At 38.1% G+C, this 17,597-nt stretch overlaps 2 protein-coding genes across 4 annotated transcripts in view; both read left to right on the top strand.

Annotated features, from left to right (window-relative positions):
• LOC113527265 (transient receptor potential cation channel subfamily M member 4) overlaps positions 1-6,892 on the top strand; it is a 33,721-nt gene extending 26,829 nt beyond the window's left edge. For all 3 annotated transcript variants that reach the window (XM_026914889.3, XM_053238743.1, XM_053238744.1), the window contains 8 exons: positions 567-699; positions 932-1,106; positions 1,214-1,379; positions 1,562-1,743; positions 1,977-2,109; positions 3,520-3,592; positions 3,704-3,797; positions 3,945-6,892. In XM_026914889.3, coding sequence (XP_026770690.2) covers positions 567-699; positions 932-1,106; positions 1,214-1,379; positions 1,562-1,743; positions 1,977-2,109; positions 3,520-3,592; positions 3,704-3,797; positions 3,945-3,970 — 982 coding nt within the window. In that variant the 3' untranslated portion in view covers positions 3,971-6,892. The remainder of the gene's footprint in view (positions 1-566; positions 700-931; positions 1,107-1,213; positions 1,380-1,561; positions 1,744-1,976; positions 2,110-3,519; positions 3,593-3,703; positions 3,798-3,944) is intronic.
• A 1,404-nt stretch (positions 6,893-8,296) lies between these two features.
• Positions 8,297-14,906, top strand: LOC113527266 (sarcoplasmic reticulum histidine-rich calcium-binding protein). Its single transcript, XM_026914891.3, has 6 exons — positions 8,297-9,452; positions 12,708-12,811; positions 13,453-13,521; positions 13,787-13,841; positions 14,187-14,223; positions 14,599-14,906. The coding sequence occupies exons 1-6, from the start codon at positions 8,750-8,752 to the stop codon at positions 14,618-14,620; spliced, it is 990 nt and encodes a 329-aa protein (XP_026770692.2). The 5' UTR covers positions 8,297-8,749; the 3' UTR covers positions 14,621-14,906.
• Positions 14,907-17,597: the final 2,691 nt, after the last annotated feature.

Below are 17,597 nucleotides of genomic sequence, written 5' to 3'. Positions count from 1 at the left end.
TTTTTTCATTTACCTAGATAGTGTATCGATTGTAATATACCAGTTATGTAACTGCTTCTTGTTATCTTGGTTTAAAACAAGACGAAGACTCACAAGACCCTATTTTTGTGATAATAGTGCAAATGCAAAATAAAGCATGGCACATGTGGCAGATAGAGTTGGGTGACAAATTAAAGGGAAAAAAACGGTGGCTCTTTTTTTTGCTGGCATAGTTTGGGTCTTGATAACCTTTACCCCAACCTCTATCCTAAAGGGAGTGGTCTCTTATGGAATGATAATGTCCCCTTCCACATGATCACGCACAACTAATGAAACTCCTTGGGTGTCTGGTGCAATTCTACACATTACTAGTTTTAAACTAACTCTGTGTATAGGCTTTACAGGCTGACTTATGACCAATCTCAGTTTCAGGTGGTACAGCTGGCTGCAGAACTGATCTAAAATACATTATAAATGGCAGAATATAGTTTTTAGTTTTTTTTTTTTTTACTATAGTGTTGGTGGTAAAAGGAATGTCTGTGCATGTTCCTCACGTGATTGGTGTTTTGCTGGCTTTTCTGTCTCAGGATGTTCAAGGAAACGTTTTGGTTAGGCCGTGCTGCCTTGTGTCTCGACTACATGGTGTTCACCCTCAGACTTATCCACATCTTCGCCATTCATAAGCAACTTGGGCCAAAAATCATCATAGTGGGCAAAATGGTAAGTTACAGAAGGAACCAAATAATGTGTTGTAGGTCTAAGACTACTGCCGAGAATGCACCACCCAAATAATATCCTGTCAGCTGTGGTCCTACTGTGGTCACTTTGATGGAAGGGGTAGAGTTGGCTTATTGGCTTGACCACAAAATGTTTTAAAAAAGCCTCCTTTTTGGAGTTTGTTGTGTTTAAAGGATCACCTATCAAATCTCTTTCTCTGGCTATGTCCTTCCAGATGAAAGATGTCTTTTTCTTTCTGTTCTTCCTTGCTGTGTGGTTGTTGGCATATGGAGTGGCCAATCAGGCTCTGATCTACCCCTACGACACAAGTGTTGATAGGATACTTCGCCGTGTATTCTACAGGCCATATTTACACATATTTGGCCAAATTCCTGTGGAGAAAATAGACTGTATGTTCTCACTCATCACCATGATCTCGTATACTATCACAATTAATGACTAATTCACTGTTCGGTGTTGGATTCATTATTACTGTAATCTTTCTGTGTGTGTTCAGCTGGATTTAGTTGGGATATAAATTGCACAGACAATGCAACACTAGTTAACGCAGGTGCAGAACCATGTAGGGAAGCACATCATAACTGGCTTGTGGTCATCTTACTCATCATCTACCTTCTGGTCACCAACATCCTGCTCATTAACCTACTCATCGCCATGTTCAGGTAGTCAACCATCCATCCATTCATTCATTCACCCATCCATCTGTCCATACAGCCATTCAAACTTCCATTCATTGTTCTTATTATCACAGCTTAAATGCTGCTGTTGCACACTAATGTCCCTTTGTGGCATGGGTCTTTTTTGATCCCGGGTTCTCCTCTCTCTTTTTCCTCCTTTTATCAAGTTACACCTTCACCAAGGTGCAAGATCGGAGTGACATATACTGGAAGTTCCAGCGCTATAACGTAATTGTTGGGTATCATTCTCGGCCATGCCTCGCTCCACCCTTCATCATCATCTCCCACTTCCACCTCTTCATCAAGCGGAACATCCGCAAGGTGCCTTCTGAGAAGGTGCACCAATTTGGTAAGTGTGTTTAATTTTCGTTGCTCATCATTACAGCCTTTAAGCTTTTCCAAATCTAATGTAATAGAGGAAACACACCTACATATATGAGAGGTAAAAATGTGGTAAAAATGTGGTCATTATTTTGCATAGGTTGAATTTGATATACTCTGGAGCCAGTTGCAATTTTTCAGCAGAATACCAGTAAGAATGATTTTTACAAACGCAAGGCTGCTTTTGCTTTCTTTCGTTAGTTGTGGACTTAAAGGATAAAGCTAACAACCGGCTAATGACTTGGGAGAGCGTTCAGAAGGAGAACTTCTTGTCTGCTGAGGGAAAGAAGTTAAGAGGAAGTGACACGGAGAGGCTAAAGCGCATGTCTGTCAAGTGAGTGCTCTGATCTGTCTTCCATATATACTACACACAATCATTATGCTGCATGTAGAAGCATTCGTTAAAGTACCTCATGGCTCTGGCTTACAACAAACTCCACTGACTCACTCACTCAAGCTGATGATTCTTCACAAGAGCAGACTGTTATTACGTAGTTTGCTGTTGTGCATCAGTGGTGAAAATTAGGGAACTGGCATGAACTCAGTCGTGCAGAATCTGATGAATGCACGTATGTTTACACTCAGTCTTTGTATGTTTATGAAGCAAAAGCCCAGAAAGACCCTACATGAATGCACAGTTTTTTACTGATATCATCAGTGTTCACTCATTCAGAGTAGAGTAATAGTCAAAGTATTATCCAAGCTATTTGTGTTATGTTGGGCCTAATAAACATTTGTTATCTGCCTGACATTTACTGTACTTATTAACCAAATGTCTACAGTCAAGATAGTGTCTTGCATTATAAATACAGAACTGCCAGTCATCCATTTAAAAATTTAATTTATTCTTCACTTTTTCAGTTTCACTTTTATAATTTCCACCTTGTTCTTAGGAAGAGAACTTAGACCAAACAAGAATAGAGTTCAGTTATGTAATCTAGAAATATTCCGCTAAGCCATCTAAATATTCAGCCCAGGTCTAGGTAGAGGAGGCATTATGTTTTCGGGGTGTCCGCCTGTCTGTACATCCATCCAAGATTCTGATTAGAACGAAATCTCAAGAATGAGTGGCTTCTCGAATGTTTTAGGATTTATATGGAGATATTATTGCAACCAGCAAATGAACTGATTAGATTTTGAAATTGATCCAAAGAGGGTAAGGTCAAATGTCTGAAATTGTTTTTTTTTTTTACAGAGATAAAACGGACAGCACAACTGAAGCTTTTTTGATAGTAAAGCACTGCATACAACTGCCACAAAAAAATGATAACATTTACACCTAGTAGGTTTAAAAAAAAAAAAAGAAATACTGAACACGGGCACCCCCAAAATAGGCATAAATTGTTAAAAATGTTTTTGGAAAAAAAGAAAAAACTTACAATAACCTGGTTGTATCAGTGTGTGCCCCCTTTTATAATGGAGCATGTGACTGTGCTCAGAATTAAGCAATCACATTAAAACGCATGTTAAATGTAATTATCATACATCTGTCATCAACGAAGTCATTCTGATTAACCCCAAATAAAGATCAGCTGTTTCTGTAGGATTTTCTTGACACCTTGGTTTCATCCAACTGCTGATATCATGGTTCTCAAAGAACTTACAAAGCATGGATGGGATGTCGAAAAGTAGTAGTGGTTTCATTTTTACATCACAAAATCTTGTTAACAATTTAAACAGGGGTGTGTAGACTTTTTATATCCACTGTACATTATATATATGTGTGTGTGTGTGTGTGTTTCAGAGTGGATGGTGTTCTCAAACAGACAGCTGAGATCAGGGATGTGGATCGCAGATTAAGAGCACTTGAGTCTGAGGTTAGTGGTCGGCCTGGATTTAGTTCAACATAACCTCATAATTCATTCAGAAAATCTCCTGTACCTATCTTTGTGCCAACCCCTTTCTTATTCACTGTCCCTCTCCTCCAGATGGAATTCTGTTCATCTACACTTCTCTGGATGGCTGAAGCTCTCTCTCAGAGTGGTGTGCTAAAATCCAACAAGCCTCCTCCTACACATAAAGGTGACTTTCAACATTATTCATTCATTTGTTTGTATTGTTGCAGTATGATTGCATTTTTAGTAGCTGAGTTATGTAATGAGTTATGTTATGTAATGTAATCTCTCAATGTAACTTTAATTTCTTTCTTTTTCTATTTTTTTTTTTTAGTAAAGCCATCCACACCGGAGATGTGAGAACGGTTCCCTCACCTTTCATCCCTCTTTTGCCCTCTTTCTCTTCATCTCCCACACATAGACACACAGTAGTGTAAAAGGCAACGTATTTCTGTCGTTCAGTCTATTTTATGAGAGTGTGGTAAAGTTGCTTCTGATAATTAGATTGGCCATCTTTGTCCTCTTCCTTGCATCTGTATTTATTAGTCCAAAGAAAAAGGTAAGATTGCAGAATAAGAGAATGGGGTCAAACTTAGGCAAAAGGACAGCAGAATAAAAGTTTCTGATTTCACACACACACACACACACATATATGTATATGTATATACATACTCTTCATTCAGACCACCCTTAATAAACAAGGGAGTCAGTTCTTACATTTTGTGGGATCTTATATTTTTTGTGAACAATTTTAATTTATTTTATAAAGACTCAAAGCAAGAATAATCATTTAGTAGTAATCAGTAATGATTTAGTGCAATGATAAATGCAAAAATAAATCCCAAAACACACATCTTAAAGGTGCTAGAGCTACAGAGAACCAGACAAAAACTTAAAGAACAAGTAGTTTGATAATTCCATGTGGTTTGCCAGTATTAGACTACAAGTCAAGCTGAAAATAACAACGAACTTCAGTGTTATCTCATTCTACGTCAGTTAACTTTAAACAAATACGGCTAATGACATGCAAATGTTCCAGCAATTAAAAGCATTGGGAGACATGCGTATACAGGGACTAATAAAGAACTCGGTTTTCATTGGACTGCAATACATGAGCCTGAGCCATTTCTGCGTCAAATTGTTGAGTAAAAAACTGTACTACAACAGTTAGCAGAAATGTGCATTAATGAGTATTTCAGGGTCTGTGATATATATAATTTGTATAATAACTCATCATTTAATAAAAATTAAACATACAGTGGTGCTAAATTTTTCTTATTACAGTCTCACTAAATTTTTTCCTCTCAATTATCATTGCTGAAATACACAGATCAGCCAGAACATTATGACCACTGACGGGTGAAGTGAATAATATTGATTATCTTGTTACAATAGCACCTGTCAAGGGTTGAGATATATTGGGCAGGAAAACAGGAAAAATGGGCAAGCGTAAGGATTAGAGAGACTTTGACAACGGCCAAACTGTGATGGCTAGATGACTGGCTCAGAGCATCTTTAAAACGGCAGGCCTTGTGGGGTGTTCCCCGTATGCAGTGGTTAGTACCTACTAAAAGTGGTCCAAGAAGGACAACCAGTGAACTAGCGACAGGGTCATGGGCGCCCAAGGCTCACTGATGTGCGTGGGGAGTGAAGGCTAGTCTGTCTGGTCTGATCCCACAGAAGAGCTACTGTAGCACAAATTGCTGAAAAGTTAAAGCTGGCTATGATAGAAAGGTGTCAGAACACACAGTGCATCGCAGCCTGCTGCATATGGGGCTGTGTAGCCACAGACCTGTCAGAGTGCCCATGCTGACCCCTGTCCACTGCCAAAAGTGCCTACTATGGACAGGTGAGCATTAGAACTGGACCACGGAGCAATGGAAGAAGGTGGCCTGGTCAGATAAATCACATTTTCTTTTACATCATGTGGAAGGCCGGGCGCGTGTGCATCGTTTACCTGGGGAAGAGATGGCACCAGCATGCACTATGGGAAGAACGCAAGCTGGCGGAGGCAGTGTGATGCTCTGTGCAATGATCTGCTGGGAAACTTTGGGTCCTGGCATTCATGTGGATGCTATTTTGACACATACCACCTACCTAAACATTGTTGCAGACCAGGTACACCCCTTCATGGCAACGGTATTCCCTAATGGAAGTGACCTCTTTCAGCAGGATAATGCGCCCTGCCACACTGTAAAAATTGTTCAGGAATGGTTCGAGGAACATGACAAAGAGTTCAAGGTGTTGACTTGGCCTCCAAATTCCCCAGATCTCAATCCAATCAAACATCTGTGGGGTGTGCTGGCCATCAAGTCCGATCCATGGAGGCCCCACCTCGCAACTTACAGGATTAAAGGATCTGCTGTTAATGTCTTTGTGCCAGATACCACAGCACACCTTCAGGGATCTAGTGGAGTCCATGCCTCGACGGGTCAGGGCTGCTTTGGCAGCAAAAGGGGGACCAACACAATATTAGGCAGGTGGTCATAATGTTATGGCTGATCGGTGTAAATAAGGGCGAGCTGCAGAATTTTAGTGTAGGTGCCACCTAGTGGTCATTGTTAGTCAGTACCTACAATAACAATTGGGACAGAGGCTTAATATAATCAGCTGAGTTAACACACACTGAGAACAGGTGTGTATAAGCTGGTGACTACTGTGGGACTTCTCTAGTATCGGACACATGTCTATATGTCAAGTGTTAGGTCTTGTTCTATTTGTAAGCATCGGGAATGGGCAGTTTTGTAAAGTTTAGGATGGGCTAAGGTAGAAGTCAACACATGCAGCCTCCACATTTTCAGAAAGCAGCACACACACACTGCTGTAATGTCTTTACACTGAAGCAAAATCTCCATGCTGGTTTTCTGCCTCTTTCCACGGAGAAAATATGTGCATGCAATGTTCAGAGCAAGTATTAAAACACACTGATGCTGTAACTGGAGAGTATTTTTCATTTTAACTTTTGTTTTTGGTTATTATTATAATAATTTTTTATTTTTTATAATTATAATTATTATTAATGCAATGTTGTAATGTGGTTTAACATTCAGGGTTGTATTTCTTTTTTTTTTTTTTTTATAGAAATGTAAAGCTAAATGCATCTTCCACAGATGTACATTACATGTTGCTGTAATTAATACAGTGCTGTTGACTGTTGTGTGAGTTCATGGAGTGTCTTTAAAAAAGTGAAACATTTGGCTGAGCTCAGCAGAAGCGAACCGAACTGGACTGAAAGTGTGACATGACAAAGTGTGGACATAAAGTATGTGATCTCTAATTTCACACACTGCCTCCCTCTCTCTTTCTGTTGCTTATACAGTTAAGTATTTTAATAATAATTATTATAATTATAACATTATTATTATTATTATTATTATTATTATTTAGAAACAAGGTAATTTACACAGTTATTAAAACATTGCAAAGAAATAGAGTTAAATTTCAATCAATTTTGAAGGACTAAAAAACTAATCAAACACAAAATTAAGATTCTATTGAAAAGTTCAAGGTTAGTTTGTTAGTTTTTTAAATATTTAATTTAATTTATTTATTTATTTATTTAAGTAAGTAAGTAAGTAACAGTCAAAAGAAGATTCAGAGCAAGTGATTTTAAAAGATTATTGACCGTGTAGCTATATCAAGTGTCTTCATGGGTCCTTGCCCTTGATCCTTCATGGGACCAGGCCTCCTGTGTTACATCCTGTGTTACGTGTGTTCGGGTATGCCACACGGTGACGAATTTTACAGCTGACTTGGTATTTACTCATTTCAGGAAAGCTGATATCTCTGTCATCACATGATCACATGTCCTGATCACTGTGACACATGCTACAAGCTGAAACTAACATGGAATTGATTCAGAGTAGGAGTGGAAAGATCCTAGAAATATTTCTATAGATTCTATAAAGAGTGTGATAATTGTACAACCCAGTGACTTTTTTTTCCTTTTTTTTTTAATATCACAGAATTATTTCAAACTGACCTGCTTTCAATCCAAATTTTGCAGCTAATTTTGTCCTATCCAATTCCAACCTGCTAGCTAGGTCTTTCCTACCTTATAACAGCTAACCACCGCTACCCTTCTTAATGATGTAAGAAATGAACATGTTTCGCTTGGAGCTCTAACCTCCATATTCTGTATATGTGAACAAACATGCTCACAGTTGCCAAGCAAAATGGATTGGAACACATGAGTGGTTAATCAAACATACAGAAATAGTTTTCTTTGTTTTCATTTGGTAGTTTTTTTTTCTTTAATTCAACTTTTTCAAGGGACACAATGTGCCTATAAATAACCTTTTGTAAATATTTACTGTATATCAGTATAGCAATGTTATGTAATATTTATTGTCATACACTCAATTTCAGACCTATATCTAACCTACACATAATACATGATAGACATTTTGCACACGTTCCAAATCATGAGCGTGCGAATACATGATTATTATTGAACACAACCCATTGAAAAATAATTGTTTTCCTGTTTTCTGTTCCGTTCGGTAGATGGAATAGATGACATTTAAAGAAAAAACAAGAAGATCAGAGAGAACGGGTTTCAGTTTCAGCAAGTGAGGTCAAGGTTAGATTGTGGAGTGTATTGAGAGCTGCTTTATATAGCGTCCCAATCACCTGTCACGCTCAGTGAAGCTCTACGCATATATGTGACAGGCTTTAGCTGACTTTGGAGATTGGGTGGGGTATGTGTGTGTGCGTGTGTCTGTGTGCGCATGCCCTTTTCTCTTGTGCTAGCATGCACACCATTGCTATGCTTGCTATCTTTCTCACTCACATAGACAGGTTGAATAGAGGACATCAGAATAGCAGCCTTACAGACATGTGGTCTTGTCAGTCATCTCCCCGTGCTTCCTTGCTCCATTTTGTTCTCTGATTGTGTGTGTCAGTGTATTTGCATGTGTGTACTCGTGTGCATGTGACTGAACTGCAGTGGTTCAGTCTGTAGTGGTTCAACTGTCTGCAAAGGAACCAAACAAAAAGCAGACTTACTGCCGCAACTCAGCTTGCAAGCATTGTTTACTTTCTTTTATCTAGTGCAAAGAACTAAAGTTTAAAGTGCTTTAGGGTGGGGACACTGCTCTAGACTGGAAGATCCGGTTCCTTCTTGTGTGAGGGTTGAAAATGGCAGTTTTGCGTCGTGGCCTAGTGTGGCTGCTGCTGGCTCTGCTGAGTGTCGGAGTATGGACTCAGGACGCAGTGGAGGTAGAAGAAGAGAGCCAGGACGAAGCAGAGGAGCTGGGGGAATTGAACACAGAAGAAAGTGATGAGGAAGGTGGAGAAGCAGCTGATGAGGGAGCACAGGATCTAGGAGGAGGGAGTGATGAAGAGGAAAATGGAGAAACAGAGGCAGATAATGATGAAGAAGAAGAAGGGGATCAGTCAAAGGAGGAAGAATCTGCAGAGGACACTTCTGCTGAGGAAGAAGACACCACAGAAGAGGGTGAGACAGATAGAGGGGATAGTGTAGAGGAGGAGGAGGCTGAGGATGAAGCCACTACGGACGACGAGGTTGAAGGAGAAGAAGATGCAGAGGAGGATGAGGCTGAAGATGTAGAGGAAGATGGAGCTGAGGAGGAAGAAGCTGTAGATGAAGAGGAGGAGGAGGAAGAGGAGGAGGAGGAAGAAACAGAAGAAGAGGAGGAAGAGGAGGAAGTTACTGTGTCTCATGACAAAGATGACAGTGAGGAGGAGGATGATGAAGAAGAGGAAAAGGATAGCAGTGTACATTCTGCAGCAGAAGAGGATGAGGAGGACCAGGGCAAAGTCGATGATGATGAGCGTGGACAAAAAGACGCAGATGATAAAACTGAGGAAAAAGTTGAAGGTATCTATTTACAGTGTTAGTTTTAGGCCTCACACTTATCCATGCTGTCACAAAAGTACATGTTTAAGCATCTAAGCAATTTTATACATTTAACACAAGAGTAGTGAATGGATCATATTTAAAGGACAGTGCATTGATTTCAGCTAATTTAGTACCAATCGGTGATCTTTAGTACCTTCACATTAGAATCAGTTCTTGCTTAGAGTAAATTTACCACTAAAAATCTTTGATTACAATTATAAGGTGTTTTGTTTTTTCCAGTTTGGGACAGTGTGTGCTTTTGTTGTCTCATTACAGGCATGCACTTCTAAAATAGCCTGCTATATCTGAACACTAGCAAGCATCTAAACTGTTCAAAGCATTTTACGCCCCCTGTGGGTGTTTGCTGTTGACACAAACATAAAATGATAATTTGTTGAAAGCTTTTTCATGGCTGCTGAAATTATAGGTGAATCTTGCTGTGTCAAAAAAGTTCATAGCTTACTTTTTAAGCAGCCACTGCATCTTTTCGGCTGTCGCAGAGGTGAAAGTGATGCTAACTGACCTCTTCCTCATACACGAGCTCGCAGACACCCATGATTGGTTAGTGTCTCTCTGATTGACAGGGGAGGAGTAATACTAATACTAGTAGAGGAGATCTACTGAACGCTTTTCTTTTGCCCCGTCAACACGTGATTTCTGTGATTGGAAAACATTTGGAGCTCATAACAATTTGCAGCCACTGCCTGAAAATCACTGAACAAAAATATATTGCATAAATAAGATTAGAGGAATGAAAATGATAAATAATGCAAGACATACATATAGTATACAGGCTAAAGGAAAATACAACATAAAGTGTCTTAGTAAGGTTTTGGATCACCTTGAGCTTCAGTGTTCCTGTGCTTAGGTTCATGTAGATTGAGATCTGGTGACTGTGAAGGCCATAGCATGTGATTTTACATGATTTTCATCCTCATTAAACCATTCACTGAGCCCTTATGCACTTTAGATGGGGGCGGAGACATCCTGGAGGATACCACTCTCATCAGAATAGAAATGTTTGCTCATATTGATCGGTGTGAATAACTTTGTATGGATTTGATTAAAAGTTGAGTAAAAGTTCAGTGTAGTTCACAAAGCTTCCAGAAAAACAGGATGTTTATCAGCTGTGAAGCAAGGTGCTTCTGAATTTACAACTTTCAGCTGCAAACTTAGCATCAGTGTTGAGTATCAGCAAAGGTTGGTGGAAGGATTCGAGTGATGTGAAACAGGGCATGATGCTCAATAATGCAGATTCAGCGCTCTGTTATAATAAAAAAACAAACCTACCTCCTAACACCTCAAATGACCAGAATAACAGTGTTCCACAAAGCTGGAATAAAACGAGGTTAAAAATAACTCCAATATTTAGGATATAGGACTGAAAATTAGTTTATTGGACCAGTAGCACATTAACTCCTCCTCTTAAAGATCTTCATTTATCAGCATTTATCTGAAAGGTTCATTCTGAATGCACAAATCAGTTAGAACATATATCATCTACAAAACAGATGAATAGACTGCAATTAATTATTAAAAATAAATAAATAAATAAATAAAATAGAACAACCATAATAAATATGGTTTTAGAATATCTGCAGGGCCTTGCATAAATATTCACCCCTTGGACCCAAAATATCCCATGATACTGAAGAGAGGAAAATCTGTGATTGCGTGTGTATTCATCCCCACTGCTGTGAAACCCTTAAATTAATAAACAAAGACCTTTTGGAAATGGACATGCATGGTTACAGCATCGATTTTTAGCTTGCTAATGAAGAATTACACGTTAATCATTAGCACATTTTGTCACCGAGTTTTTGGTCCCGAGTCTTTGCTCTATTTTGCCTCCTAGTGGAATAACAGAGACTAGCTCTGTTTTCAAACATCTGCATTCAAATTATGGTCCAGAAGAATATTTTAATTTACAACACTGATTAGAAATTCATTTGGTGAGCCAGATGTTTGACACCTTGATCTAGACTATTCAATACTCTGTAGTTGTGAATGAAACAATATGAAAAATTCATGGTATGATAACCGTATAACCTAACAGGGCCTCTTGTCAGATCATAGTTCACTCAAAAGTTCATATTTTTAAGCTACAAGAGCCGTGCAAGTATTCACTATTTTTAAACCAGACTTGTTCTTAGCCTTTAGTAGTTTATCAAAATGATACAGAGATACTGTTTTAACTGGTGTAGCTGTTCTTTATAAAAATCTTGGAGTAAATGTCAACACACATGCAATATCTGGCAAAAACATCTTAATTTGTAGACGTCGCAAAGTCCGTTGAGTGACAAGCTCTGCAGTCTGGGGTGTGTGCCGCTGCAGGAATGCAGTTTTGGCACTTCTAGCATATACCTTTAAGCAAAGGTCTGATTGCTCCTTTACAAACACACAATGTACCCTACCCTGAGCTTACAAGAATGCTTACAGTCTTTGAAAGAAGAATAAAAGCACTCTATAGACCTGTCAAAAATGAAAACCACTCTTACACGGTTAATGCATACATCAGTTTGTCTTCAGATGGTTTCTTTTCTTTTTAGCTTATACAAATTTGGTCTTTTCTAAGTCTGTGGAGCTAATCCGATTAGATCTACATTATGAGCCAAAAATAATGAAAGCTGGTTTTGAAATTTTGAAGTCAAAATCATTTCATAGTTAAGTTATTTTTCCAAAACCCCAAACAACCTGTCCTGAAAAGATAGCGACATAAAAAGTCTAGTTTATTACAACTTTAGTGTTGTAATCGTGTTCACTAGTCAGATTTCATTTCCCGGATCTAGTCGATCATCAGCTTTTCACAATTTCCTTATTTATTATTACTGTCACTAATAAAAATCATGAAGTCTTTCTTCACTGCCAAATTTCTATTTCATGAGCCAAATTAAAATATGTAATGATATATTTGAGAATGTGGATAGTGTTAGTGATCTATCAACATAGCTGAAGTAGCAGTGTGTATCTCTCCTTCCAAGACTATACAATGTAAATGTTAATAATTTGCCACTGAATTAGTTTTCTGCAAACGGTTTGTTGTATTTGTTTTGTGCAAACAGACAAAATGAGAGAAACGTACAACGGCAAAGGAAATTCACTTGATAGCTGAAGTTTCTAAATTATGCGTCATGTCTTTTTGAGATACAGAGACACACTCTTTAGGATCCATGCATCCAGCTTTCCAGTGCGTGTACATTTTAAATGATTAAGTGTGTATTGTTTGCTCTGTAGAACACATTGGTGATGATGAAAAAGGAAAAGCAGCTGAGGCAGAGACCACAACTGCATCACAGTATCACAGTGGATCTCTGTGTAGCCTGTGCTCCACCTGTGAGGTACACATACACTCATACATGACATACACACTACATATCCCATACACACCATACACAGTAAAACATGAATGCAGTAGTTTATTTGGTAATTGTATATCCATTCCTTTGATGATGGAATGGTATCCTTGCTCGACAGGCAACTGTAACAGGTAGCATAACATTAGCGTCTATACATTTGTCTGATGTCGCTGTGGCTGAATTCTAAAAAAGATGTACAATTGTGTTTTGGGTAAAATTATTTTCTGCCTATAACACACTTTGACACCTCAAGTATAAGTATATTTCACCCAAACTGTGTATAAAGGTTTTTATTTATTTTTAATTTTAACTTTTTTTTTTCTTCACACAGTGAATGTCAGGCTTTGGTCAAGTTGCTGGATAGCTTCATGCTGTAGTGAAACAAACATACACTTAATCAATTCTGTTTATTTTCATAATGTCACACATTTTTACACCAACCCATTGATCAATAGTCACAAAACAGCCCAAAGCATCACTGGTCCACCTCTGTATTTTACAGTGGCTATCAGGTGCTTTTCCTTTCAACACGTGTTGATGTGTAAGGTTTCTGGCCAGTTTTAGCTTGTCTGACTAAGTCCAACTGCAGTTAAACTGTTGCTATCATTTTCCCTCTTTCTCAGCACTGCAATAGCTGTGATAAATGCCCGTGCGAGGCAGGAGACTCATCAGTGCATTGCCAGCACTGTGACGTAAGTACATCTATACAAAGTGTGTACAAGTATACAAGTGTAGTACAAGGAGAGGATGTATAACATAATAATCAGTGCTATAAAATATTATTTTATAACCTTTCTCACTATATATAATTCATTTTAGATTGTATCACTTTCCCAAGCTGATGGCAGACATTTTACAGCCTACAGAGCTCCCAGCCTTTTACAAAACCGACGGTCTAAAGGTTGAATGTATGGTTCCTTTCAGAATTCTGTTTAAGCTTTTGATTTCTTCCCCTAGCAATGCTCCTACTGCTACATATGTCCTGTGATTTGTGAGACGATCTGCGAGCCAGGTATCACATTCCGCTTCTAACAAACATCACCATATTCATTCAATCACGTTATTTGGTTTGACGTTGCTGAAGCTTTGCTCGTATTACGGCATCCTACTAACGTGCCTTTGGACTCTATAGACATGTGTACACATACGTCTTTTATGCTTAAATCAGAAGAAGTTCAAACTAATGAATGTTCCAACTAACTATATGAAAGTAGGAAGGTTCAATGATTCAAAGTCAATTGTCTGACTTTTTTTTAAATTAATGTGTTTGTTCTACTGTATACATACAAAGCAAACGACTATGTGTGTAAAATACATTGTGTAACATGGGCCCTTTTTTTTTTTTTTTTTCTCACAGGCGGCTTTATCGACGTGATGTCTGGAACAGTGTATCAGTGAGTACTGAATCTCTAATACTTAGTCTTTCTCAAGTTATTCAAATACTTAATCCTTGAGTACTTAAGTACTTGAGTGCTTTTCCATATTTTGTCATTTCATATGTTTATTGATATGTAACGAAATATGGAAAAGCACTCAAGTACTTAAGTACTCAAGGATTATGTATTTGAATAACTTGAGAAAGACTAAGACTAAGAAAAAATGCAACAATTAAATGCAGTGTGCTTTAAATAATAAACAAAGAGATAATTGGGGGTGTAGTGCTCAAAATGTGATCTAAGATATCCGTTTTATTTCCTGTGTTCTACATGGCAAATTGTAATGCCCAGGCACATACTACGTGTTTGATGTCTTACTCATTGTTTCTGCAGAACTATTGCCTCATATCTCTGAAGATATTTCACGTTGTCTCCTATGCCATCCTGTGGTGGACAGCAGAAGTAAAGCTCAGCGGCTGAGTGATGCATGACCTTTTATCTGTCCATCTTAAGAAGTTTATAGAGATCATCAAGGAGATATTTAAAGCAGATCTTTTAAATGCTATCTTTAAGTTTTTTTGTTTACAGAAATACAGACTATTTATTTTCAGTTTCATTAGATTCTCTTCTCGTGATAAAATACTTGTATTTAGTTCCACCAGAAATAAATCATTTCAATAAAGAACAGATACGATACATGATTCAGCAGTACTCGGTGTGTATTTGTCCCTAAATGTACAGATGAAGTTCTAACAAAATTAATGAATTTGAGTTTTGAAGGTCTGTTTTAGCTCAGTATTAACAGGTACTAATAGCACATTATTCCACCTACAAGTTAATTTTGTATCTATTAAACAAGGGTTGGAATGGTATGATAAATGACGTTATGGAGTAACTGAAGTTTGGTAGAAATACCACACCTGAAGCTCCACCTTAACTTAACTCCACCTTGACAAGTTAACTTCCTATAAATTCCAGTCTCCTTCGTTCTTCACTAGTGATGACGTTTTGGCACGCACCTTCCCCGTGTCTAATCAGCAGCCTCAGGGGGGTGTTGATATCACAGTATCTGCTTACTAATTCAGAACAACTGAAAATACATTTTCCCCACAGATTTTTGCTTTTTAAGAGGCAGCCAACACTGTGTAGAAAGTTTTATAGCACCAAACAGGGCATCAAGCTACAACTGAAAAAATGATCATCTGAAAAATGATCATGATCTTCTACAGTGTACTGCATGTACAGCATACATAAAAACATAACTAGTTTAAATTTTCTTACCACATTATCATATTGATACACACTCTTAAGCTAAAATATCTTGTAGGAAAGAGAACAAACAAATAAGCAAGCAAACAAATAAAAAAATTTAGGTAGTAGTGGCTACTAACCATCTCATCTCATGGGTTTGTCTGTACGAAAAAAAAAAAAAAAATCAGGTCACTCTAGCTACAGCACATGGGTGTTGCTCCATAACTCAAGAAACAAAACAACCCAATATCTGTACATGCAACCGTGTAAGAAGCTGATAGGCCACACATTTTCTGCTAACGTTTTTTAATAACAAAGTGATCAGCATTTTACTTAACATACAGCTGCTTCCTCTCAGGACAATTCACTGCCATACCACCAGAGGCCACCCTACCCAGATTTCTAAGCATTTCCTCAGTTGTCTCAGCCACTTCCTGTACATTCACTATATAAAACACATGGTTACACTCACTTACTGTGAAGCCTTGCTGATTGTTATCTCTTGGGTAGCTTCTGAGCTGTTGCATAGTTTCTGCCATAGTTTCTGGGAAGTGGTTGCTCAGTGGTTAAGACGTTGGACTTCTGATCGAAAGGTTGAGAGTTCAAGCTGCCACTGCTGGGCCCTTGAGCAAGGCCCTTAACCCTCAACTGCTCAGTTGTATAAATGAGATAATTGTAAGTCGCTCTGGATAAGGGCGTCTGCCAAATGCCATAAATGTAAATGTAAATGCCTGTTCTGTCACCCTGATTTCTGGAAATTGCCAAGATCATTATATTTGTCCCCTGTCTGTTCTCTCGTTTACTCTTTGGGTCTGTCCTCTGGCTTTGATGTTATTCTGATCTCTCAGTATATCTCAGGTTTAATGTTATTGATTTTAAACCTCCTGAAAGTGGTCCCTCACAACCTCTGTAAGTCTGGTTTGTTACAGGTACATGCTGCACCATTCGTATTTAAAACAGTGATGTGTCTCTACTCATACTCTGTCTGGTAATACACACAGTCGCTCAGCTACAAGGACTAGAATGCACAGTCGAAAATCCCAGCAAACAGAAGACATTATCGAATTGTTCAGTGAAGTACTTGACCACTTAGCCATATAATGTTCTAATTGCTTCACTGCTTCACTTCAAAATGGTTGAATGGGTTAGGGTGCTTACACAACATTGAAAGTAGAAGAAAAAGAGCAACATTATGAAATTGTTAATGTGGCAGCAATTACTGATTAAATAAAATATATTATATTAATGCATAAATACTTTAAGAACCTAAAGTTTTTAGACCCATACCATTCTGCTCACCTAAAATGGATATCTGGGATAATGTTTATCAAGAGATCTTGTAAGAACAGATTCTAATGTGTTTTGGCTTTTATGACTTATTTGAGATGGCTGACTGACAGAGCGCATACACATAGTCAGGATGAAATCAAACTAGACACAGACAACAGAAAGGTTCCATATTAATCCATCATTAACATATGAAATGCAAACATAAATTATTATATAATAAGACCATTTAATGCTGTGAAATGCTCCAAACTCCTCCACATATTCATAGCAGCATTAACACTGTTCTTTTTCTCTATACTTACTTCAGTCATTGTATTTTGAAAAGTCTCTGACATTAACTTAGATTAATGCATATATTCGCAATATGGCCAAAAGTATGGCCATGACACATACCTGACCATGACACATATATCTGCTCGTTGAACATCCTATACCAAAGAGAAGGCTTTCCACTAGATTTTAGAACGCTGCTTGGGGATTTGTTCCCATTCAGCCACAAGAGCATTAGTGATGTTGGGAAAGAGTCAATTCCAAAGGTGTTCAGATGTTTGTGGAAAAAGTTTGGGGAAGGCACACATTTCAGGGTAATGGTCAGATGTCCACATATTTTTGGACATATAGTGTATGAAGTCTATAACTTGTGTGCAAAAATGTTTTACCTAGTTTTAAACACTTTGGATATTTCACGCAAATGACTTGTGACTAGAGCATCAGTAGATGGCCCTGCCACAGCAATGATCTGAAAAAAAAAGATTAAGTATGCATTAACAATGCATTATAAAAGTGAAATATTAATACATCAAAAAATAAATCACATATCTGCTGATTGAATCTGGGCACACTTACACAGA

The sequence above is a fragment of the Pangasianodon hypophthalmus genome, chromosome 12, assembly GCF_027358585.1.
Source record: "Pangasianodon hypophthalmus isolate fPanHyp1 chromosome 12, fPanHyp1.pri, whole genome shotgun sequence".
NCBI lineage: Eukaryota > Metazoa > Chordata > Actinopteri > Siluriformes > Pangasiidae > Pangasianodon > Pangasianodon hypophthalmus.
Note: the sequence above shows the minus strand (reverse complement) of the source record. Positions and strands in the feature narration are given on the sequence as shown.